General features: G+C 41.7%; 1 protein-coding gene across 2 annotated transcripts in view; it reads left to right on the forward strand.

Annotated features, from left to right (window-relative positions):
* MID1 (midline 1) overlaps positions 1–25,623 on the forward strand; it is a 349,475-nt gene that overhangs the window by 275,485 nt on the left and 48,367 nt on the right. For both annotated transcript variants that reach the window (XM_075853965.1, XM_075853964.1), the window contains exons 4-6: positions 3,889–3,996; positions 18,144–18,292; positions 19,903–20,030. In XM_075853965.1, coding sequence (XP_075710080.1) covers positions 3,889–3,996; positions 18,144–18,292; positions 19,903–20,030 — 385 coding nt within the window. The remainder of the gene's footprint in view (positions 1–3,888; positions 3,997–18,143; positions 18,293–19,902; positions 20,031–25,623) is intronic.

Consider the following 25,623-nt stretch of genomic DNA (forward strand, 5'->3'; position numbering starts at 1 on the left):
TTCGGCCCTTTTTTGCCGCGTTTTCCGACGCGGTTTCTGTGTCAAACGTGTAAAAAAAAAACTCTGTGTGAACTTGCCCTAAATGAGAGAAAAATTTTGAAATAATAAAGTTTAATATTTTTGCCCTTACAAAAATTAGACTGACTCTAGATATGACAAGTCGGTGAATGAGACCTACCAGGCAACCAATGTTATATAGCTTATAGTAAGGCCCTGTTCACACAGTTTGTTGCAGGCAGAAAAAATCTGCCTCTGAATTCCAGAATTTTGAGGCAGATCTTGAACTGCCTGCATGTATATTTCTTCGTTTTTTCGCAGCGTTTTTTGCCTGCTACCATTGAAGCTAATGCAAGGACCCTGGGTGAAAAAGACAGCGAAAAATGTAGAACGAGCGCTGTGGGTTTTTTCTGCCTCGCATTGATTTTAATAGGTCAGAGGCGGAAGCCACGGAAAGAAAGGGCATGCCGCTTTTTTTTTCCCGGCCACAAGCCACCTAGGAAAAAAAGTTTTCGGATGGGATGTACTGCGTGGTTTTTATGCAGCATATCCGTCCCGTGCGAACCTGACCTAAGACAGTGGTGGTTATTTTTTATTTTTTTTATTATTGATATTTAACAGGAAGGTTAGAACATTCGGTGACTGGGATAACCTTTTTTTTGTTGTTTTACACTCTTATCTCTCCAGCCAAAAATGTTATCCTGAAAATCTCCTACACAGCAAAGTTTAACAAATGCGGTCTACTTCCTATTGTGAAAGCAACCTTTGTTTTAGGACCAAAATCTTAGGGGAAAAATTTATCGGAACTGTTCGGGTATGTGCACACACACAATCAAAAACGTCTGAAAATACGGAGCTGTTTTCAAGCTAAAACTGCGGCGTTTTTGGAGCGGTTTTTCTATAGTTCATGAGAAACGGCTCATCAGAACAGAACGCTGTATTTCCCATTGAAATCAATGGGCAGATGTTTGTAGGCGTTATTTATTTATATATAGCGCCAACGTATTCCGCACCACTTTACAATTCAGAGGGAACATGTGCAGACAATATCAGACATTACATATTGACAAAACAAATTTACAATTCAAAGAAGAGCAGTGAGGACCCTATTCGCAAGAGCTTGCAATCTGAGGAAATAAGGAAGACACAAAATGTAAAGTGCTTAAGTACAATGGTCCAGATATCTTTTATACATATGGGGTAGTACACAAGCTGCATGAGCCGGTCACCAGCCAGTATCTGTGTATGACAGACATGAAGTTCATTAGGATGAGCCTTCTGAGCCCTGTCATATGTCCAGACTGATGATAAATGCCTTAAAGAGGCTCTGTCACCAGATTTTGCAACCCCTATCTGCTATTGCAGCAGATAGGCGCTGCAATGTAGATTACAGTAACGTTTTTATTTTAAAAAAACGAGCATTTTTGGCCAAGTTATGACCATTTTTGTAGTTATGCAAATGAGGCTTGCAAAAGTCCAAGTGGGTGTGTATTATGTGCGTACATCGGGGCGTTTTTAATACTTTCACTAGCTGGGCGCTCTGATGAGAAGTAACATCCTCTTCTCTTCAGAACGCCCAGCTTGTGACAGTGCAGATCTGTGACGTCACTCACAGGTCCTGCATCGTGACGGCCACATCGGCACCAGAGGCTACAGTTGATTCTGCAGCAGCATCAGCGTTTGCAGGTAAGTCGATCTTACCTGCAAACGCTGATGCTGCTGCAGAATCAACTGTAGCCTCTGCTGCCGATGTGGCCGTCACGATGCAGGACCTGTGAGTGACGTCACAGATCTGCACTGTCACAAGCTGGGCGTTCTGAAGAGAAGAGGATGTTACTTCTCTTCACAGCGCCCAGCTAGTAAAAGTATTAAAAACGCCCCGATGTACGCACATAATACACGCCCACTTGGACTTTTACTTTTAAACACACCCACTTGGACTTTTGCAAGCCTCATTTGCATAATTACAAAAATGGTCATAACTTGGCCAAAAATGCTCGTTTTTTAAAAATAAAAACGTTACTATAATCTACATTGCAGCGCCTATCTGCTGCAATAGCAGATAGGGGTTGCAAAATCTGGTGACAGAGCCTCTTTAAGGGGTGTACTTTCTGAAATATCATTTAAAAATGAAAACTAATGACCAGGAGAAAGGTTCTTATCAACTTTTTGGTCCTGAGACCTGAGTAATATGAAACCGACTGCTTGCCAGGGATGTGCTGCCTGACAGCCCCGTGATAAGTGACAGGAGCGGTTATCCAGTCTGTCTCCTCTGCCTCTTCTGAATGATATTGTGCTATGCAAGTTCATCCACATCATTTTTCTTGTTCTTTGATAGGACTTTTTTTTAACCTGTTATGCTGTTTTGGCTTTTACTCTTTCTATACCGAAATTATTTGTGATATTGGTGTAAGTATTTTAGCAAATATTTATCACTTCTGCTGAGATTTCTCATTTCTAATAACATTTTTGAAACCTTTTCTCCTACCTGCTAACTTCTTTGGGAAATTCTTGAGGATGGGTGCAGCACAGGATGTACATACAAGCTGGAATCCGGAGTTTTAATTATAAATTTACTATAGAGCGTGCATTCATAAATTTTGTCTCGGACTGTATCATAAAGACCCATGGAGGCTACATGAAAGGATTCTGTGTTTACTACATGAATCTCAAATTTTCCGTTTTGACTGCTTTGTTTGCCATTAATCAACCTATTGAAGTTTTTGATTCATGGTTTTGTTTTTGTTTTTCAGTTTGTACCATAAAACTTCAGGTTATATTTGACTACGAACAGCTGATTAAAAGTTTATTGGATGTTATAAGCTCCCGTCCACAACTAGCTTTGCAACACGGCACAAAGCGAGTGAAAAAACGAGTCAAGGCTGCATTTCAGTACATATCGTTATTTGCCACTCGCGGTTGCGATTTTTAAAATGTTCCTTGAACGGCTTCTTGCGGTTTTTACATGTAGTTTTCAAAGCAGTGCTTTTCCCTATTAATGTCAAGAAAAATGTAGCCAGACTGTGGCAAAAAATGCATCTGAAGAAAAAAAACAAATTTGTTAGGTCCTAAAACAGGGTAGTTTATTTTCCTTTTTTTTTCCCCCCTATGGCAGCGGTCAATTTTTAACCGTGCATTGTTTGCTATTACCTTTTTGTACAGCTGTCGGCCAAAGGTACAGTCTGACAACCCATAATGTCCATCATCATACATAAGGCATCCTTATGGATAATACGTTCGGAAATAAAGACTTTCTTCTGCAACTACCGTCCCGTAGCACACTGAATATGTTAAAGAAATGGTAGAAATTGCCTGATTTTTATTCTATCTCTAGTTTCGAGAACTGTTTTGTATAGTATATATGTGCTCATGTAAATATCCCCGTGGATTAACATTTTCTCCACAATACCGACCGTACGTTGACAGATAAAAAAAATGCACTTACAAGAAAATGACCTCAATGTGTGTGCATGAATGAATGTTTTTGAAGAATTATATTTTTTGTATGAAATGTTACATTTTGTGTTATTTACTTGAAATTTTTTGCAAACTGTGTTATAATGGATTATATCGTTGCAAGCACTAATGATTAGTGCTGCAATTAAAAAATAGTTTTAGCACACAATTTGTGTAGGTGTCTTAGGGATTGAATTCATTTTTTAATTCTGCTTTTACTAAGTATTTAATATTTGGAAGGGAAGTACAAAGTATACTGTTTGAGCCTTGTATTTATCTTGTGAGGCATTCGACTACACACTAGAGAGCAGCACTTAAGATAGAAGTATGCCAGGTGGATCCACATTTCTATAGGCCCTTTGATCAGGTTGGCTGCACGGCTCCGGCAATGTATCTTGTAGGTTTTTTTAACGCATTTTTATTTTATTTCTACAGGTAAATGCATCTCGTCAAGAAACTAAATTGATGGAAGAGAGCGATCAACTCATTGAAATTATACAGCAGAGAAGACAAATTATTGGAACAAAAATTAAGGAAGGAAAGGTATTAAAATTCCGAAATATATGAATATCTCCATAGACACTGATATTTCTACACGTGTACTGTACATGGAGTTCAAACGCATTTTCTAGATTGATGGCTGAAAATGTGACTTCTCATTTTAGCCTTGGGGACTACTATGTCAATAATGTGTGTGTGTAATGGCAGTTATTGATCCCTTCTGCTGAGTGCAAAATATTCTACTCCTCCACCCCACGTTAGAATTTTATTTAAGATTCTTTATCTTATTTTTTTTTACGTGAGAAATTCTAAGATTCGGGTGCACATTTGGCTCATAACTGTAAGAGGTTAATAAAATATTGATCTGTGCTCATTCAGCATTTTGAGATTTTTTTATTATAAATAATGAGCAGTATTGTCTCTTAAAATACACCCAGACAATTAATGTATTGATTTCTTAAAATACACCCAGACAATTAACATTGGATCCTATTTTTGTCTCTTAAAATATATATATTTTTTTCTCAAGCTAACCACACGTTCCAAGTTCTCTGCTTGCTGTCAGTAAGTTGGAAACATAACCGTTTTACACTTAGTGGCTGTAAACCCATTCTGAAAATGTGCTGCTCACACAAGTATCAATTTCTCACAGTGTATCAATGTTCTCTCTTGTACATGCCCAGCAACTGTGTGAACAGAACACTGAATTTGCAGACTGCAAGCAGAGATCTTGAGAACTGTAAGGATTTGTATATTAGTTTATTGTTCTTATGGAATTATTATAATGTTATGCATTTAAACTATCATCAAAAAGTAACGTTTCTTTTTAAATATTTTTGTGAACTTTTTTTTAAATATTTTTGGCAGTTTTTTTTGTCATGTCTTTATTTAAGACTGTGTAGGCAGATCTGATCTTGCTAGTTATTCTATAATCGAGTTTAACTAGTAGATTTAATTTTCATGGTATGTCAATGCTACCTTTCTGCGTACAGAAATCGCCTTCTGAAACCTAATTCCTGTTCTAAGATGTTTTTTGCTCGAGACTTGAGAGAGACTATTATACTATTATATCACAATAGGTTTATTGATGTCTCCCGTGAGGCTAGAGAGAGCTGTAGTTTGTTTTGTGGACATTTGTTGGCATAGCTGTGCTTTCCTAGTATGTGGTATTCTGTAACTCTAAAGTTAACTTTAAATGTCAAGTCTAATGGTGCTTTTGTGAGCAAAGGGCCGACTAAGAATAAAGTCCAGGGCGGCTTTAATGGTTCACTAAGCTGTCATACACCTCTAATTAACTTCACATAAAAGACCTGTTGGCCAGTCGCTGATGTAAAAAGGTTTGAAGAGCAGTATTGGAAGAGGTGAAATGTCACAAGTAAGTTTTCTTTCTCCAAATACCATGAGGGCTTTAATGGAAACTGGTCTTCACAGTGATAAAAGCTTTACATACGTTTAAAATTGGACAATGTTTTTGTACAATCATGACGGATAAAGATATGGTTGGCCCATCATGCTGCAAAGATGGTGGATAAGTGGTAAAAATGGTAGAAAAACGGTAGCCAAACTTTCATGTTCTACTTCTGTATCTGGAAAACCGAGCTTTGACCCCATAAAGATATATAATAAAAATGAATCCGTACAGAATTTTGATTTGTCTTCTACTTCGCAAATCACAAAGAATAGGAACGTTTCTTGACTTCTAATTACTAACTAATTGTGCAGGATCTGACTGGCCCGCTGAGGGTACCAGGGGATTCCAATTAGATCCGCCTGAGTAAGAAAGCTTAAAAATAGTTTTATTAAGTAAACTTATTAAAACCTGGGCTAAACTAGCCAAAATATCTCATAACAGGCTACCAAACGGAGAACGACCAGGATAGAGTAGCAACCGAGGGCAATCGGCTCTGGCACTGCACGCCCTTCTATAGTAAACTAACAGCTAACCTATCCAGAGTCAAAACAAATGTAATTGACCCCTGCCTGGGATAGTAGTTAAGAGGTGTAAATTCATTCACAACAGGGGCAGCTAAGACACATTTCAGTGTTTCTATCAAGCTCCTCTGTTATGCAGATATCCGTGATGGCACTGGTGTCTGACAGCAACGTGCGCCGTTAGACACCAGCTATTTATAGTTTAAGCCCGCCCCATTCATTGCCCAATCAGACAGCGCCATATCAACGTGACGCTTGTCCATAGCTGCGGACCCGTACCAGACTCCGCCCCCCTTGGGTCAACCAATAGACGCAAGGCATCAGGTACCTATGGTGGGAACCAAAAGTGGCCAAATTGCTTACTTTCAGTGGATACAATTATGTCCATGGTCATGTGATGGACACGCTGGTACAGGACTGGTTACAGTACAGTTATCCGAGCTGTGCCTTCTAAGGATCCCAGGACCTGTCTGTCCATCACAGGACCAGGGATAGAATTGTTTCCACTGGAATTAAATAATAAAGGCTCCTACTGAATGACAGCAAGCAAAGATCTTGAAAGCCGAGAAATACAGAGATACAGAAAGTATATTAGAAAATTGTATAGCTTTTATTTATACAAAAAGCACATTCATTTGCTGAAACCGGACAACCCCTTTATCATATGTCCTGTGTGTACTATGACAACAACAAAAATTACAATGTAATAAAAGGGGATGTGCACATGCTCTGTATTGATGCTGGGTTTACCTCAGGATAATCTCCTCTGGTGGGCTCAAGGAACCTCAGTGCGACTGTAACTGGGGTATAACTGTTTTGGGTTAAGTTTGAAATGGTGTCTAGCTTATTTCATCTTTTCACATTTGATTTGTCACCCAGTGATAACAAGCCTCATCTTTATTTCCTAGTCTATTGTTATAGCCCACAGCACGACATTAGTCATCTCTCTTAGAACAAAGCTTGACATCGTATTAGGTTATAGGCAATATAAGCCTTTGCTTTGTGACTGATATATATTATATCCTAGAAATTCCCATTTCAGCACGACCAAGGTAATCAAATGATCATGAATAACATGGTAGAGAGAAAAAAAATCTAGCGCTTGACTGACAGTGTAGACTACTTGTCAGAACATTGTAATATAATGATCTCTCCAAGTGTTGTAATTACAGGGTTTTTCCATCTCGTGAACTGATGGCATATCATTATTTTTTACATTTCACTTTTTTTCTTTTATTTGCACTTAGTAACAGTTCATTCATTTCACTGTATAACCAAAAGCATACAAAACCTAAACTGACATGAAAAAATTTATATAAGGTTATTTTGAGAAAGATTCACAGACGGAAAAGTTACAGAAGAAAATGGTTACAATTGAATAAAAATGCGAAAGTAGGGGGGGGAAGGGACATTTGTTTAATCATTGGCACTGAATTGTGATTACATTTCGATCCAGGGGTCTGAAGATCCCTGCTTACATGAGCCCCTCTTTTTTTTTTTATACATACCTATATTGTAGAGATTATACTGATTATATAGTTGCTGAGAAAATCTTGCTACAGACCCATCTACATGCTATGTGGAATACTTTCACAGGCAAAATTTAATAGGGCAACTTCCGGTAGGAGAGAGGCATATTTAGGACATATACCGGACACCAGCCCAAAAGCCTTCCTCCAGAAATTCACTATCTAAGGGCAATCCCACCAGACGTGTATCAAAATGCCCTTTACTTTGCATTTGCGCCAACACAGATTTGGATAGTCAGAGTAGGATTTAGCCAGTGTCGCCGGGGTTAGGAACCATCTCCGTTGTAATCTTACAAAATGCCTCTAGATGGTTAATACAATAAGCGGTTTCAGCCCACCGTTCGCCATTCGATGCCAACAATGTGACGGGAATATTTTCTGAAGATCTTTTTCCCAGCTTATCATGTAGTTCATTTTTCCTTTAGACTTAAGCGACATCATTTCTTTATAGATAATTAAAATTCCGCTCTTCCTTTTATTAAAAAGCACTACATCTAGCCATCCCTATTAATGAACTCTAAATGTAACTCAAATTAACGAGAGAATTTTTTTTCCCTTTCCCTTCATCTAGACCGCTGTTAAAACCGCTGCTTCCCCTTCACTATTTTCCATGGTTTTTAAGAGAATGGGGCCATGCGGCAGTCACCTGTGCTGTTGGTCCCCCACCGGTCTTAGCGATATGCTACCACTTTGAGATGGGAAAATCCCTTTAAGCCAAATTTTACGTTTCATGCCAAATTTGTATTTTTGTGGCAGATATTTATCATTATACATTCAATGAGGGCTTGTTCACATCTCCATTGGAGGCTCCGTTCGGGACCTCTGTTACAGATCCGGCCGACTATACCAGAAACTGTAAGGGTATGTGCACACGATAGCTGCCTGTTACGTCTGAAATTACAGACTGTTTTCAGGAGAAAACAGCTCCGTCGTTTCAGACGTAATTGCTCGTCCTCGCATTTTGCGAGGCGTTATTGACGCCCGTAATCTTGAGCTGTTCTTCATTGAATTCAATGAAAAAACGGCTCAAATTAAGTTTCAAAGAAGTGTCCTGCACTTCTTTGACGAGGCCGTCATTTTACGCGTCGTCGTTTGACAGCTGTCAAACGACGACGCGTAAATGACTGGTCGTCGGCACAGTACGTCGGCAAACCCATTCAAATGAATGGTCAGATGTTTGCCGACGTATTGTAGCCCTATTTTCAGACGTAAAACAAGGCATAATATGCCTAGTTTACGTCTGAAAATAGATCGTGTGAACCTAGCCTAGCATGCTGCGTTACTGTTTCCGGGAAAACCATGGACAGCCTGGTGGAAACGCGACGGAAACCATTAAAGTCATTGGGCTCCGTCGGGTGCCGATGGTATCTGTGTTACAGCGGAACCGGCGCTTCCAGTATTTTTTTTATTGTTTCGCTCCTCAGATGTAGCAGAACAATGGAGATAATAGCAAAACAGTCGTAATTAAATTTGTCAAAATTAATGAGCCTTATTCTACACTACTAGATATAGATGGAAAATAATAATCCTAGCTTACCGTGCATACATGAAAAAATATCCACGGTCGCCATAGACTTGTGCCCCAGTATAATGTAAAGACAAGAACGTGCATTTCCATTAAGAGCAAAACTGTCAACGGGTAATGTTACCCAGGGCTATCGTGTTCGATTGTTCCCAGTCCAACAGGTCACCATTCAGTGTCATTAGTGCTGGTATTCATTATTTATAAATGTTACAGGTGGAAAATAGTGTTTTAGTTTGGGATTTGTATGGTAAATATTTTAATCTAATATGTGAATGTGTCCAACATACACAAAATAGGCCAATCTAGTTTTTGGGGAAGTTTTTGTATGAGTAATTTGTAACCAAAGACTTACAGGTCTTCCATTTTATATTTGGCTAAAAAGAAATACCTGTGTAGGGCTTTTAAATAATACATATTTTTTTTAAATATATTTGTTTTCATTTTCACTGTATTGTATAGCATGGGCATTCATGACACAAGCAATGGTTGAAGTTGGTGTCATAAACTGCTCGGTTATTTGTATCAACAAATTCTCCCTTTTCTGGCAATATCCAAAAATATTGAGGGGAGAGAGACTTTCCCATATCGGACCTAAAATAATAAATATTTTTCCCTATAATAAATATTAGAAGTGAGTGATTTGGTTAATCGGGAAGGCAGCAACAAGGAAATAAAATTAACTAGCATTAATAACTTATCCCATCCTAATGCATGAAGAAATTGTGAGTGTAAAATTCTAGTATGTACATCTTAGGTCAGCACTTTATTTTTAGCAGAGGAAAGGATGTTATATTCAGGCTATATGAAGATATTTTCCGAAATGCCGCAATGTATCTCCATCTGGCCTGTTCTATGCTTATTTTGAGCTGTTTATAGACTCATCAGCTCTAGGTACTAGGAATACTCGTTGTGGTTTACATAAGTCGATCCAGGATTGGATGTGCAAATCTATTAAATAGTTGACTTATGAGGCATTGTAAGATTTGGCCGGGACTTCCAGATACAGCATTTGTTCTCAGAACAGCAGTCAGGCTTGGCAGTGCCGGAGTGTGCAAGCCCAAGTTTCAGGGTGGGAATGAATAATGAATGAAAAATTCGAGTGACAGATTTAATCGGTTAAGTCCTGGTGATTGATTTCTATATTTTTTTTTATATAGATATATATTTTTTCTCCTGTTATGAAGTAATGCTAAAATGTTAGTGGTTTGTATTCAGTTAACAGTCTGAGGTTAGGCATATCCACTTTTCCTGAGTCAGTCACTTTAAAATAATATTTGTTTTTCAGCTGTCACAGCAACAGTAAAATGTCAGTTAGAGGGCAAGGCCAGTCTTGTATGGAAGGTAAATTCAAGGAATTAGGCATCAACTAATTCCTCCCTTTACTGTTTAACCAAAGTCTACGATCCCGATGACTTATTTGTGCAAAGATGAAGTAGCCACTTTCATGTTTTTCCTCTTACGTGATATTCAGAATGTTCACACTTAGATATTCAATATAAATCGTATATAAACCTCATTTATAAAGTTCTATATTTAGCCTGCATTTATTTTGATTGCACTATATCAGCGCCTGTATGAATGTTAGTAAATTACATATATCATATAATAGCCACTAGTGGGGCTTAGCCCTCTCTGCATAGCATACACAACCTCTACAGATGTCCTATCAGCTCCTCTATACTACACCACAGGTCAGCTCCTCTAAACTACACCACACAGGAGAGCTGACGGCTCCTCTATCCTACACCACACAGGAGAGCTGACGGCTCCACTATCCTACACCACACAGGAGAGCTGACGGCTCCTCTATCCTACACCACACAGGAGAGCTGACGGCTCCTCTATCCTACACCACACAGGAGAGCTGACGGCTCCCCTATCCTACACCACACAGGAGAGCTGACGGCTCCCCTATCCTACACCACACAGGAGAGCAGACGGCTCCCCTATCCTACACCACACAGGAGAGCTGACGGCTCCCCTATCCTACACCACACAGGAGAGCTGACGGCTCCCCTATCCTACACCACACAGGAGAGCTGACGGCTCCCCTATCCTACACCACACAGGAGAGCTGACGGCTCCCCTATCCTACACCACACAGGAGAGCTGACGGCTCCCCTATCCTACACCACACAGGAGAGCTGACGGCTCCCCTATCCTACACCACACAGGAGAGCTGACGGCTCCCCTATCCTACACCACACAGGAGAGCTGACTGCTCCTCTATCCTACACCACACAGGAGAGCTGAGTATACTGTACTGACATATGGTTTGCACTAATCTGTAATTAGAGGAGCACCCAATTGCAGTGAATAAAGTCCAGCAATACACTCACAAATACATATCTAAAATTATATGCAATGGGGCTACACGCTGTATGGTCCGGATCAAAATTCAATACGCTTATTATAGGAAAAGTTCCTTACCATCTCCAATATCAAGGAGGTTAGATGTGGTAGATGAAGTATCAGAACCAGTGGCGTAACTACAGCCGTAGCGGCTGCTACGGGGCACGCGGCATGAGGAGGCCCGTGTAGCCCGCCGGCACGGGCTCCGCCAGCAGCCGCTATGGCTGCTACAGCGTGACGCCACTGAACACTACGGCAGAGCAGGGAGGTATCTCCCCGCTCTGCCATTAAACAAAAGACATGTATACCCTATCCACAGGATAGGGGATACATGTGTGATCGCTGGCAGCGATAGGGAGAACAGGGGACTGAAAGTCCCCTGAAGCTCTCCATCACAAACCTCGGACTTCCGGGGTCTGTGTCGGCAGCTCCGTAGAAATTAATGGAGCGCCGGTCGCGCTTGTGCGCATGCGTGACCAGCGCTCTTCATTTTTATTGAGCTGTGCAGACGCCGGAAGTCAGAGGTTAGTCATGGAGAACTTCAGGGGACTTTCGGTCACACATGTATCCCGTATCCTGTGGATAGGGGATACATTTCTTTTGTAGGACACACTGTAGGTCGCATTTTTTTGGGAGGGGGGACGCTGCATGGCGTTCCCTACAGGGGGGGAGGGCTGTATGGCGTTCCCTACTGGGGGGGGGGCTGTATGGTGTTCCCTACTGGGGGGGGGGCTGTATGGTGTTCCCTACAGGGGGGAAATAAAATTAACTAGCATTAATAACTTATCCCATCCTAATGCATGAAGAAATTGTGAGTGTAAAATTCTAGTATGTACATCTTAGGTCAGCACTTTATTTTTAGCAGAGGAAAGGATGTTATATTCAGGCTATATGAAGATATTTTCCGAAATGCCGCAATGTATCTCCATCTGGCCTGTTCTATGCTTATTTTGAGCTGTTTATAGACTCATCAGCTCTAGGTACTAGGAATACTCGTTGTGGTTTACATAAGTCGATCCAGGATTGGATGTGCAAATCTATTAAATAGTTGACTTATGAGGCATTGTAAGATTTGGCCGGGACTTCCAGATACAGCATTTGTTCTCAGAACAGCAGTCAGGCTTGGCAGTGCCGGAGTGTGCAAGCCCAAGTTTCAGGGTGGGAATGAATAATGAATGAAAAATTCGAGTGACAGATTTAATCGGTTAAGTCCTGGTGATTGATTTCTATATTTTTTTTTATATAGATATATATTTTTTCTCCTGTTATGAAGTAATGCTAAAATGTTAGTGGTTTGTATTCAGTTAACAGTCTGAGGTTAGGCATATCCACTTTTCCTGAGTCAGTCACTTTAAAATAATATTTGTTTTTCAGCTGTCACAGCAACAGTAAAATGTCAGTTAGAGGGCAAGGCCAGTCTTGTATGGAAGGTAAATTCAAGGAATTAGGCATCAACTAATTCCTCCCTTTACTGTTTAACCAAAGTCTACGATCCCGATGACTTATTTGTGCAAAGATGAAGTAGCCACTTTCATGTTTTTCCTCTTACGTGATATTCAGAATGTTCACACTTAGATATTCAATATAAATCGTATATAAACCTCATTTATAAAGTTCTATATTTAGCCTGCATTTATTTTGATTGCACTATATCAGCGCCTGTATGAATGTTAGTAAATTACATATATCATATAATAGCCACTAGTGGGGCTTAGCCCTCTCTGCATAGCATACACAACCTCTACAGATGTCCTATCAGCTCCTCTATACTACACCACAGGTCAGCTCCTCTAAACTACACCACACAGGAGAGCTGACGGCTCCTCTATCCTACACCACACAGGAGAGCTGACGGCTCCACTATCCTACACCACACAGGAGAGCTGACGGCTCCTCTATCCTACACCACACAGGAGAGCTGACGGCTCCTCTATCCTACACCACACAGGAGAGCTGACGGCTCCCCTATCCTACACCACACAGGAGAGCTGACGGCTCCCCTATCCTACACCACACAGGAGAGCAGACGGCTCCCCTATCCTACACCACACAGGAGAGCTGACGGCTCCCCTATCCTACACCACACAGGAGAGCTGACGGCTCCCCTATCCTACACCACACAGGAGAGCTGACGGCTCCCCTATCCTACACCACACAGGAGAGCTGACGGCTCCCCTATCCTACACCACACAGGAGAGCTGACGGCTCCCCTATCCTACACCACACAGGAGAGCTGACGGCTCCCCTATCCTACACCACACAGGAGAGCTGACTGCTCCTCTATCCTACACCACACAGGAGAGCTGAGTATACTGTACTGACATATGGTTTGCACTAATCTGTAATTAGAGGAGCACCCAATTGCAGTGAATAAAGTCCAGCAATACACTCACAAATACATATCTAAAATTATATGCAATGGGGCTACACGCTGTATGGTCCGGATCAAAATTCAATACGCTTATTATAGGAAAAGTTCCTTACCATCTCCAATATCAAGGAGGTTAGATGTGGTAGATGAAGTATCAGAACCAGTGGCGTAACTACAGCCGTAGCGGCTGCTACGGGGCACGCGGCATGAGGAGGCCCGTGTAGCCCGCCGGCACGGGCTCCGCCAGCAGCCGCTATGGCTGCTACAGCGTGACGCCACTGAACACTACGGCAGAGCAGGGAGGTATCTCCCCGCTCTGCCATTAAACAAAAGACATGTATACCCTATCCACAGGATAGGGGATACATGTGTGATCGCTGGCAGCGATAGGGAGAACAGGGGACTGAAAGTCCCCTGAAGCTCTCCATCACAAACCTCGGACTTCCGGGGTCTGTGTCGGCAGCTCCGTAGAAATTAATGGAGCGCCGGTCGCGCTTGTGCGCATGCGTGACCAGCGCTCTTCATTTTTATTGAGCTGTGCAGACGCCGGAAGTCAGAGGTTAGTCATGGAGAACTTCAGGGGACTTTCGGTCACACATGTATCCCGTATCCTGTGGATAGGGGATACATTTCTTTTGTAGGACACACTGTAGGTCGCATTTTTTTGGGAGGGGGGACGCTGCATGGCGTTCCCTACAGGGGGGGAGGGCTGTATGGCGTTCCCTACTGGGGGGGGGGCTGTATGGTGTTCCCTACAGGGGGGGCTGTATGGTGTTCCCTACAGGGGGGGCTGTATGGTGTTCCCTACAGGGGGGCTGTATGGTGTTCCCTACAGGGGGGGCTGTATGGCGTTCCCTACAGGGGGGGCTGTATGGCGTTCCCTACAGGGGGGGCTGTATGGCGTTCCCTACAGGGGGGCTGTATGGCGCTCCCTACAGGGAGGGGGGCTGTATGGCGTTCCCTACAGGGAGGGGGGCTGTATGGCGTTCCCTACAGGGGGGCTGTATGGCGCTCCCTACAGGGAGGGGGGCTGTATGGCGCTCCCTACAGGGAGGGGGGCTGTATGGCGCTCCCTACAGGGAGGGGGGCTGTATGGCGCTCCCTACAGGGAGGGGGGCTGTATGGCGCTCCCTACAGGGAGGGGGGCTGTATGGCGCTCCCTACAGGGAGGGGGGCTGTATGGCGTTCCCTACAGGGAGGGGGGCTGTATGGCGTTCCCTACAGGGAGGGGGGCTGTATGGCGTTCTCTACAGGGAGGGGGGCTGTATGGCGTTCTCTACAGGGAGGGGGGCTGTATGGCGTTCTCTACAGGGAGGGGGGCTGTATGGCGTTCCCTACAGGGAGGGGGGCTGTATGGCGTTCCCTACAGGGAGGGGGTCTGTATGGCGCTACCTACAGGGAGGGGGTCTGTATGGCGCTCCCTACAGGGAGGGGGTCTGTATGGCGCTCCCTACAGGGAGGGGGGCTGTATGGCGTTCCCTACAGGGAGGGGGGCTGTATGGCGTTCTCTACAGGGGGGGGCTGTATGGCGTTCTCTACAGGGGGGGGCTGTATGGCGTTCTCTACAGGGGGGGCTGTATGGCGTTCTCTACAGGGGAGCTGTATGGCGCTATCTACAGAGTGGGCTCTGTATGGCGTTCTGTACAGTGGGGGCTGTATGGCGTTCTCTACAGTAGGGGCTGTATGGCGCTCATTACAGAGGGGGCTGTATGGCGTTATCTACAGGGGGGGGGCTGTAAAAAAGGCACTATCTACAAGGGGGGGGTTTGTGACACCCAGGGGAGGGGGGGCCCCAGTCAAAAGTTTGCTATGGGGCCCAGTCTTTCCTAGTTACGCCCCTGATCAGAACGCAATTGGTGTTTCTACTGCATGGTTTCCCAGCCTTCACATAAAGTGGTTCTGCAAAGGATAAAGAGGATACTACACCACGCAGAAGAGCTGATAGCTTCTCTATCCTACATCACACTGGAGAGCTGACAGATCCTCTACTACACACAGAAGAGCTGTCGCTACACCACAGGTCCTCTTTAATTGTAATTGTTATGTATTCTGCCTGTAACTGTCTGATCAGTACTGTATGCTGTATAGTCTGCAGGGTGTTAATATTTTGCAGATCACCTGTGTTGAACTGGTATCTGAAACTATATATGTTGGTATTATTGGTTATATTAGTGCTTGTATGGTAGTAGTATACAATTGTCCCTGACTGAAGAAGCAAGCATACGCATGTACTTGATTGTGTGTTTAGGTGTTTATGTTCCACTTTTCTTTTTTGTGTTGATGGTGTGGGTTACATATTTAAAGGGGTGGCGAGGGGTGTGACCAAGTAAAGCAAAATCTGCCACAGCGTGCGATGTGTAAACCTTTTTTTTTATTTATTTATTTTTTTTCGGAATATGGTGGGTCAATATTCTAGGTGGCTTGGTGGGGCTTGTGAGCTGGGGCTGCTTTTTAGAAAAGAGAAATACCACAGATGGGTGCACACCTCAATAGGACCTGATCCACGGTCCCCGATACCAGATAGACAAGAACAGACGATTAGACAGCACTTTCAACATATGTCAGCTTTTTAATCACCCGTGCGACATTTCAGTCCGACAGGACCTTTCTCAAGCATGCTTGAGAAAGGTCCTGTTGGACTGAGACGTCGCACGGGTGATTAAAAAGCTGACATATGTTGGAAGTGCTGTCTCCTCGTCTGTTCTGGTCTATCGGGGCTGCTTTTTAGTCCTAGTCTGGCATTGGGAATGAGTCAAAATGTCTAGAAGTAGAAAGCCATAGAAAAATAGTGAGACCAATTGGCATATTCTAATCTGCACCTAAAATCTCATTATATTCTCAACTTAAATAATATTTAAACTTGATAACTTGAATGGTGGTAGTATGAACACTTGTTCGGCTTATTACATTAAAGGTGTTGTCCACTACTGGACAACTGATGACCTATACACCGGATAGGTCATCAGTACGTGCTTAATGCGCTCCGGCTGCCTCCAGGCACCAGACGTATATGCCGGAAGCAGTTGGCTCCAGCCACGGAATAGTGGCCGCGCTGCAGTACTGCAGCGTTGCTCCTTTTCAAGTGAATAGAAGTAGAGCTGCAGTTCTGCAGCACGGCCGCTATGCTATGTACGGAGCCAACTGCTTCCGGCTTCGTACATCGCATAATGGGCAAAAACATCCAGTGCCCATAGACCACTGGAGTGGCTGATTGGTGCTGGGTCCGGGTGTCGGACCCGCACCAATGATATACTGATTATCTATGTCATCTGGTGGATAGGCCATCAGTTGTCCGTTAGTGGACAACCCCTTTAAGTATCGACATACTTGAGAATTTTATATGGATTAAATAATCTGTTTAGTGGTCCATGTGTATAATGTACAACATAAATAATCATCATGCCTGGTACTTCATAGTCTAGGTTTTCCAGTATAACCTGCACAGTATGTACTTTACATTAAGAATATTAGATTATTTTATTCATTTTTTTTGTCCTGAGAAAAGTAAACCTGGCTCAGTATTCAAAATCTATTTGCTTGCAGCAATTTTAGTTATCAAAAATTGTGGTTATTTTAAAAGAGAAATCCACCAGGCAATGACGTGAATGGTGAGCGTATCAGGCCAGCTGTGCTTGTTTTGGCTCTTGTGGTTCTGAGAAGATTGGCATTATATAGACAGCAATCTTTCTGCTTAGCACTTACATTCTAAGTATTATTGCACACATGAGGAATGCATTTAAGCTATGAAAAGGATCTCTGAGACTATTTACCGTCATTTTCTAATTTCACAGGAAAAGTCATCAATTTTGCCGCATTATTACTAATGTTTTTAGCATTTCTGCCAAAATGTCACTTGGATACAGAGTCCCACACAGCCTGTGCGCCGGTATATGCTTGTTTTCTTAAGTGATTAGTTACCCAGGGATTATCTAAACAAATTACCTAATGTTCAGTGCTTTTTAAGATCTAATACGTGCAGTTTGTAAATCACACTTTTATTGCAGCTATTCTTAGAAATCTCAGGAACCAGATAGCCAACATATACAGTAGTGTTGTACAGAAAATGTATCCATTCACATCAGTCCTTGTCTCCAGTGGCAAGAGCAATTCAATTTTATAGGAATACAATTAATCTATGAAGAATGTGTTTTGTAAGGGAAACCGACTACCCGGAGGAAGCCCACAAAGGCCTAGGGTGGAAATATGTAGACCACATTGTCCTGGATCAGAGTTGAAATGGACAAAATGTTTTATACCTGGTGCAGGGTCTGAGGGAGCGTTGCATGACACGGAAAGAGCACGAAAGTGAGTCCTGTGTCATGCACTGCCCGTCAGTTCTGCATAAGGCATAAGGAGGTGTATCCGTTCTGCCTGGATTGTTCATTTCAATAAAGCTTGATGGGTTTGGCTTTTAAAGTTATTCATGTTATCTCTGATTTAATAATTCTAATATCTTTTCATTGACTTTTTTTCTTCAAAGGTGATCCGGTTGAGGAAGTTGGCCCAACAAATCGCTAATTGCAAGCAGTGCATTGAACGCTCTACATCCCTCATCTCCCAGGCAGAGCAGTCTCTGAAGGAAGCTGACCATGCTCGCTTCCTCCAGTCAGCAAAAAGCATCACCGAGAGGTAAAGTGATTTTTATTTTCGACTTTGTCCAAAAACTTAATTTTAGCTGCCACGTATGGAACTATGAAGCACAAGAAAATATTTCTGATTGTCATAGGAGGCTTCAGGTAAATTTTTTGAATATATAAAGCTCAATTACTCTAGACCATGCTAATAACTCCTCTACTTCTCCCTGCATTGCACATATAAGCAAGCAGAAGTCTTAAAGTCCCCCTGGCGCCTTTATACTAGACGGCAGCACAGTATTGTGAATGGAGTATTGGACAGTGTTGTCAACCTAGACTTTCATATTAAACTGATTTCTAGAATAAAATATTGTTGATCTGTGAAATATACATGCATTATATAGTTAACGGCTTCTTATGGTAGCTGATAATAAATGGTCTATTGTTTCCAATAGGAATCTTGTACAGTTCACTTTAACACACTCACCATTATTTTCTAGTCCACAACAGAAACTGAGTCTGATTTTGTTTAATACAGTAACGTGTTTTGCAGCCAAGATATTTTGGAGAGTGTTATGGCATATCTGTACAATTTATCAAGAAAACGTTCCCAGGAATTCTGAAGTTGGCCTTTAAAGTCACCATACTTGGCTTTTTCAACGTATTCTTTTCAAGATGAGCGAAATAGATATCAGCAGTGAGATTTAAGATTTTCATTGTAGGAAGATTGAAATTTATTGTAAATTCTAATCTTGGATATAAAATAACAAAAAGTGCAGGAATATGATTTGTGACTGAAAAGGGGCCCACATTAGAAATAACGAATAAAGAAATATATCTGTTGATTTTGAATATGGGAAAAAATGGCTCATCAGTGCAACACAAAAATATTACACAATTCCTCATACAAGAACTTTTTTTTACATGTTTTATAAGTAACCCAGAAAGAGATGAAAAGTCACGACCAAGTATTTGCAAAATTACAAACAATCTTTATTTCAGTCAAAAATACACAGAAAAAACACATTACAACTATACACAGTAAAAATAATGAACCCTCATAAAGAGATGGAATCCGAACATATAAGCAGCCTGGTCCCCCAGATGTTAAAATGGTCACAAGATCCCACAAAGAGCATAAATCAATATTATTAGGCAGGTGCTAAGCATAGTACATTTGCACAGATAGATACCTAAAAAAATATACATGCAAAGTGCAGTCATAGGCAAACTAATGAGCAGTATACCTAAACCTACGTAGTGGAAAATGAGCAGCGGTCTCCCCTCCCGGTCCTGATCTCCTGCTCATTTTCCACTACATAGGTGTAGGTATACTGCTGTATAGAACAAAAATTTAAAACTGAAATGTTAATGGTATCTATAGACAACACTAAACCGTTTTTTAGCATAAAGCCGATAATGTACGATTGATGTAAGCATTGCTTATCTGTGCAAATACATGAGCATCTGTGGCGCCACATAGTTCAATGAGCCCACACGTTGGGATGTGTACTTAGTTTATTAGTCATGGAGAACCATTTCTAAATATAGTGGCTTTATTTTATGTACACAAGTGTTTTCTGTACGAGGGGGAAACCTGTAATTCTGTATTGTGAGAGATCAACATGTTGAGCTTGTGTTACGACTTTTGTTTTCTGTTTTTAGAGTTTCAATGGCAACTGCATCCTCCCAAGTGCTGATTCCAGAGATTAATCTGAATGACACGTTTGACACATTCGCATTGGATTTTTCCAGAGAGAAGAAGCTGTTAGAATGTCTTGATTATCTCACAGGTAAAGCGGCGGTCAGCTGTCTCTAATTTAATCATTCAAATGACAAAAGCTGATCATGATTCACTTCAGCAGACTGCGCTCTGTCACGAGGACATAATTAGAGAGGATGACAAATGCAAGCGGAATTACAAATTGGTAGATCCATACTATTTTTGTCATTAAAAACTGTTTTATAAGTCGGGAGCTGACAAACTTGGCCTATTGAGTCTGTTAGCAGTTCTGGATTCAGTAGTGTTGTCTACATGAGCGCTCGTTTGCCCCATAATTGGTCCGTGTGAAAAGGCCTTAACCCCTATCCGCACCAGGACGTAACTGTACGTCGTTGCAGGAAGTTACTTCCCGCACGAGGACGTACAGTTACTGAGTTAATCCCGGTGCACACTGTCGGCGACAGTGTGCACCGGGAACCAGGAGGTCAGCTGTCGCCGACAGCTGACACTCCCCTCTTGCCGGCCAGCGGTCCTTTGCCGCTGATTTCGGCGCATTAACCCCTTAAATTCGGCGATCGGGTGCAATCGCCGAATTTTAGGGGTTTCTAACATATCGGCAGACCCCCGTCCGAAATCGCGGGGTCTGCCGATAGTTAGTATGGCAAACGGAAGCCAAACAATGGCTTCCGGGTCTGCCATGGACAGAAGCCCATCAGGACCAACCTTCGGCTGGTCCTGATAGGCTTCCTGTCAGAGTGACAGAAAGTCACTGTGCCGTTCCCGATGCACACTGTCGGCGACAGTGTGCATCGGGAACTTGGAGATCAGCTGTCCCCGACAGCTGACACTCTCCAGTGTTGCCGATCAGCGGCTCATCGCCGCTGATTTCGGCAATTAACCCGTTACATGCGGGGCTCGATTGCGATCTCCGCATGTAGCGGGTTTGTAGCGCATCAGCAGCCCCCATGCAATCGTGGGGGCTTCTGATGCTTGTGATGGCACCTGGGGGCCAGACAACGGCCCCCAGGTCTGCCATGTATGTCAGCCTATGAGGATCAGCCTCTGCTGATCCTCGTAGACCAACTGTCAGAGTGACTGTGACGTCACACTGACAGTTGGAATACATTACACTACCTAGGTAGTATAATGTATTCTAGCAGCGATCAGAGCTGCAGGTCAAAAAAAGAAAGTGTAAAAAGTAAAAAAAAAAGTTAATAAACAAAAATATAAAGTGTAAAAAGTAAAAAAAAGTTAATAAAAATGTTTTATAAAAGTGTAAAAATAAAAGGTTCTGTTTTCCTATAATAAGTCATTTATTATAGGGAAAAAATGAAAACGTTAAAAAAAAGTACACATATTTGGTATCGCCGCGTTCGTAACGACCCAATCTATGAAACTATAATGTTAATTTTTCCGCACGGTGAACGCCGCAAACAAAATAAACTGAAAACGGTCAGCATCGCTATTTTTTGGTCACCACCCCTCCCAAGATATAGAATAAAAAGTGATCAAAAAGTTGCATTTACCCCAAAATGGTACCAATGAAAACTACAACCCGTCCCGCAAAAAACAAGACCTCCCACAGCTTTTTTGACGAAAAAATAAAAAAGTTACGGCTCAGAATAGCGTGTCCCAGAAAATAAATTATTTTATAGAAACTTCATTTTATTGTGCAAACGCTGCAAAACTTAAAAAAAACTATACACATATGGTATCGGCGTAATCGTACCGACCGGCAGAATAAATTAAAACGTAATTTATTGCGCACGGTGAACGCTGTAATAAATAAAGAATTTAAAGCGCCAAAATCGCTGTTTTTTGGTCACCCTAGCTCTAAAAAAGATCCTGAGGGGCCAAAATGCTCACTATACCCCTAGAAAAATTCCTTGAGGGGTGTAGATTCCAAAATAGGGTGACTTTTGGGGGGTTTCCACTGTTTTGGTCCCTCCGGGGCGTTGCAAACCCGACATGGCACTGAAAACCAATCCAGCAAAATCTGCTTCAAAAAATCCAAAAGGCGCTCCCTCCCTTCTGAGCCCTGCTGTGGGTCCAAACATCAGTTTACGACCACATATGGGGTATTGCCGTAATCGGGAGAAATTGCTTTACAAATGTTGGGCGGCTTTTTCTCCTTTATTCCTTGTAAAAATGAAAAAATTCTATGTTTCCACAGAAAAATAGGTGATTTTCATCTTCACAGACTAATTCCACTAAAGTCTGCAAAAAAACTGTGGGGTCAAAATGCTAACTATACCCCTAGAAAAATGCCTTGAGGGGTGTAGTTTCCAAAATGGGGTCACTTTGGGGGGGTTTCGGCTGTTTAGGTACCACAAGACCTCCTCAAACCTGACATGGTGCCTAAAATATATTCCTAAAAAAAGGAGGCCCCGAAATCCACTAGGTGCTCCTTTGCTTCTGAGGCCTGTGTTTCAGTCCATTACCATACTAGGGCCACATGTTGGATATTTCTAAAATCTGCAGAATCTGGGCAATAAATATTGAGTTGCGTTTCTCTGGTAAAACCTTCTGTGTTACAGATTTTTTTTTATTACAAATGAATTTCGGCAAAAAAAATGAAATTTGTAAATTTCACCTCTACTTTGCCTTAATTCCTGTGAAACGCCTAAAGGGTTAAAATATTTTCTGAATGTGGTTTTGAATACCTTGAGGGGTACAGTTTTCAAAATGGGGTGATTTATGGGGACTTTCTAATATATAAGGCCCTCAAAGCAACTTCAGAACTGAACTGGTCCCTGAAAAAATAGCCTTTTGAAATTTTATTGAAAATATGAGAAATTGCTGCTAAAGTTCTAAGCCTCGTAACGTCCTCGAAAAATAAAAGTACGTGAAAAAAAATGATGCAAACATAAAGTAGACATATAGGAAATGGTAACTAGTAACTATTTTGTGTGGTATTACTATCTGTTTCACAAGCAAATACATTTAAGTTTAGAAAAATGCAAATTTTTGCAAATTTTTGCTAAAATTTGAAGTTTTTCACAAATAAATATTGAATTTATCGACCAAATTTTTTCACTAACATAAAGTACAATATGTCACGAGAAAACAATCTCAGAATCGCTTGGATAGGTAAAAGCATTCCGGAGTTATTACCACATAAAGTGACACATGTCAGATTTGAAAAAATAGGCTGTGTCCTGAAGGCCAAAACAGGCTGTGTCCTAAAGGGGTTAATCCTACCACCTCCTGTTTGTAAACCTATAGTAAAAGAAAATTAATTTAACCCCTTAACGACATACCACGTACATGTACGTGGTAGCCGCTAAGGGGAATGTGTCGCTAGAAAATTTTTTTTTTTTTTAGTTAAACAGTTAGTGTATACATGATTAGACATTGTTAGAATTTTTTTTGCATTTTTTCACAAGTCAGGAAATATTATAAATTAGATTCTAATTTATAACATTTCCCTGTGCTGGTCACTAGAGGGAGCAATTCCCAAAATTGCAGCATTGGCATGTGGTAAAGCAACCACATTGCTTTATGCTGCAAATTTGGTGTAAACACACATGCTCTAGTGACCTCACAGAATCCCCCCTTCCTTATCCTGGCTAGTGCCAGGAGAAAGGAGGGGATTGAATGTTCAAGCCTCCTACACTGTGTGCTGCCATTTTTTGAGCGAATACACAGTGTAGTAGGCTTACATACAGTGGTTATAACACAAAACATACATAAACATGACTTACCTGCTCCTGCCGCCGCCTCTCCCTCCGGTCCGTCTGCTCCCTTCGCTTGCTTCTGAACACATTCCGGGAAGCAACAACCAGAAGTAGTCCTCTTACTGTCCGGCCGCGGCTTCCGGTCCACAAGAAAATGGCGCCGGATGTCACTCGGCCGAAGACTTTCCATTTGGACTGTGTGGGAGCGGCGCATGCGCCGTTCCCACACAGACGGCGTACAGCATAGTGAATGGAACAGCTCCCGTTCGCATTCTCTATGGGGCTGTAGGTGCCGTATTCCATGTCTGTATGTGTCGTTAATCGACACGTACAGAGATGAAAAAAAAAGATGGCAGCCCCCCCCCCCAATTTTTTTTTCGCGACACCCTTTCTTTAAGGGGAAGTATGGAGCGGGCTCACGGGCTGAGCACGCTCCATATTCAGCGGGTGAAGGCTGTTTTATACAGTCGACACCTAATTGCAACAAGTGGAATCAAAGATAACTTTGATTCCGCCTATTTAACGCCTTAAATGTTGCGGTCAATTGCGACCGCAGCTTTTAAATTGTTAGATGCAGGGGGACGCCCCACTCCAACGCGCCATCACCCCCCCACAACTCGATCAGGGGGTGACAATGGTTGCTATGGCAGCCTGAAGGCCTTATGAAGACCCCCAGGTCTGCCATCTTTGTACTCCTTTTGAAAAAATAATAAAAAAATAATAATTTAAGTTAAACAAAAACAAAAACCTTTTCCCATTTTTTTCCCTAAAGCAATGTTAAAAAAAATTTAAGTTAACATAACTGGTATCGCCGCATCCATAAAAGTCCGAACTATCACAATATAACGTTGTTCAACCCGCTTGGTGAAAACCGTAAAAAAAAATATATATATATATATATATATGTGTGTGTGTGTGTGTGTGTGTGTGTGTGTGTGTGTGTGTGTGTGTGTGTATATATATATATATATATATATATATATATAATAAAAAAGTCGCATGTACCCCAAAATGATATCAGCAAAAACTAAAACTCGCCCCGCAAAATTTAAGCCCTCAGACTGCTAAATTGATGGAAAAATAGTTATGGCTCTCAGTTTATGGCGACACAAAACATTTTTTTTTTTTTTTAGCAAATCGTTTTAATTTTCAAAATATGGTAAAACATATATAAATTTGGTATTGCTATAATCGTATCAACCTATAGAATAAGTTGAATGTCGTTTTTACCACCTGATGGACGCCGTAAAAACGAAACCTCCCCAAAAAATGGCATAATCGCAGTTTTTTTGCCCATTTCACCCCTTAAATAATTTTTTATCCGCTTCCCAGTACATTAAATTAAATGGTGCCATGAAAAACTACAACTTGTCCCGCAAAAAACAAGTCCTCATATGGCTATGTCGACGAAGAAATAAAAAAGTTATGGCTTTTGAAAGGTGGGGAGGAAAAAAAAAAAATGAAAAACTCAAATTGGCTGTGTCAACAAAGGGTTAAAGTGGTTGTATGAGATTGAAAAAAAATAATTATTATTTCGTTTTTTATACGAACCGGGCCACTGTGTCTGTTACTGCAGATTAGCCGTATTCTCTTAAAAGCTGCAATACTAGACGCAGCCCACGGACCAGAGTAGTGCTGGTTTTTGGGGGAAAGAAAGCAGATCTTTATAACCCTTGAGTTTTTCCATGGAAGATGACCTCTTGCTTTCTATACTTTAGCTTTTAAATGGAAATTTAGTGAAGTTTCTTATAAGCATATGCAAGAGTCAAAATTGGAATGACTTTTTCCATGAAAAAAGCTTTCTTATATCCGCAACCCTCTCTGCAAATAAATCTGGAAAGATGACGAAGGCTTTAGCTAGGCACAAAAGAAGACTGAAGACATCTTAGCAAGCATGTAGTGTTCTTCAGGAATGTTGGGGTGTCTCTTATTATGGTTTTCTCCAACTTTTATAGATACAATATGAGGCTTTAGTTGTCTTCTGAA

This window comes from Rhinoderma darwinii, chromosome 2, assembly GCF_050947455.1.
Source record: "Rhinoderma darwinii isolate aRhiDar2 chromosome 2, aRhiDar2.hap1, whole genome shotgun sequence".
NCBI classification, from domain to species: domain Eukaryota; kingdom Metazoa; phylum Chordata; class Amphibia; order Anura; family Rhinodermatidae; genus Rhinoderma; species Rhinoderma darwinii.